Here is a 1,402-nt window from a genome sequence, read left to right as displayed (position 1 = left end):
TAAAATGTTATCCATACAAATATTGATATTTTGAAAAAATTTAAATTAAAAATCATGACTTAAATGTAAAATGAGCTAGTATAATATATTATTAACAGGTTGACTGCCATGCTAAAAATTTGTAACCTGCTATAATTGCTTTGTGGGATCTAATAACCCTACAGTATACTTTTACCACTGGGCTTTGTGGGGTCTTTGAACCCTAAAGATTAAAATAATTTTTAGGCCTCGTAGGGTTATGAAAACCGTCAAAATATACACTTTCGTACGGAAACATATTTCGTCATGGCCTCCTGGGCAATTCTGTTGAATGGTTTTGAGATTAAAATATTTCTTATGAATCTAAATCTATTTTTAATTTAACGACGTATTTTTCCAATGAATGTGCGTATACGGGTAATATACGTATAAAGATAAGCTAGTTTTATTTTTATTATTATACTATTTTATGTTATTACTTAATCGTGTTCTATCGCTCAGTGTACACTGTTAACTGCGTTGTTATTTCTACATTGTACGGTTTGTACGGTAACGACAACAATATATTATCAACTGTTACAATATAGGTATTGAATGTAATTAATAATTATTAATTACAACCATTTATTCAAGAAATGGAAGAAATTATTGAAAATTGGTTAAATGACAGTGATGCGGAACTTATAAGCGACAGTGATGAGGAAGTAAATACTTACAAATATTTTTATTTTGGTACTTTTTAACAAAACAAATTTATTTTATTTATAAATAGGAAGTTGATGATTCAGACAAAGATCCTGATTGGAATGATGGTGAAAATTATGAAGATATCGGTGAAGAGATTGAAGTTGAACATTTTGAAAACGAAAGAGCTGAAGTTGAAAATAACATTCAAAATGAAACTACAACACTAACTTGGGGACCAGTTATAGGTAATCTTAATAATATACAATATAATCCTCATAATTTGGAAGTTGGTATAAATTCAGACATTATGGAAACAATGACGGATTGTTTGCCCATTGATTTTTATGGTTTATTTCTTGATGAAGAAATTTTAGACTTTTTACTAATAGAAACAAACCGATATGCCTCGCAATCTCTTCGTAACCGTAAATTGAAGGCATATTCTCGATTAAAAAAATGGACCCCGATCGATCGTACAGAAATGAGGAATTTTCTGGGCCTTGTTATGTGGATGGGATTGGTAAATATGCCCAGTTTAGTTGATTATTGGCGGAAAGATATATTGTATGCGAATAAAGTTACAGAAGTAATGAGTAGAAATAGATTTGAGTTAATTTTAAGTATGTTTCATTGCTCAAACAACGAAAAACCAGAACATGGAAGGTTAGATAAGATACAAAAATTGGTGGACTTATTAGTATTTAATTTTCAAAAATGGTATATACCTGAAGAGGTC

At 29.7% G+C, this 1,402-nt stretch overlaps 1 protein-coding gene across 1 annotated transcript; it reads left to right on the top strand.

Annotated features, from left to right (window-relative positions):
* Nucleotides 1-614: 614 nt before the first annotated feature.
* LOC111034555 (piggyBac transposable element-derived protein 5-like) lies at nucleotides 615-1,329 on the top strand (the record flags this gene model as incomplete). The annotated part of the gene is made up of 3 exons (XM_022315830.1): nucleotides 615-683; nucleotides 752-812; nucleotides 969-1,329. Coding segments are annotated over exons 1-3 (491 nt in total), but the record flags the coding sequence as incomplete, so codon positions are not given.
* Between the last annotated feature and the right edge of the window lie 73 nt (nucleotides 1,330-1,402).

The sequence above is a fragment of the Myzus persicae genome, unplaced genomic scaffold (genome assembly GCF_001856785.1).
Source record: "Myzus persicae strain clone G006 unplaced genomic scaffold, MPER_G0061.0, whole genome shotgun sequence".
NCBI lineage: Eukaryota > Metazoa > Arthropoda > Insecta > Hemiptera > Aphididae > Myzus > Myzus persicae.
Note: the sequence above shows the minus strand (reverse complement) of the source record. Positions and strands in the feature narration are given on the sequence as shown.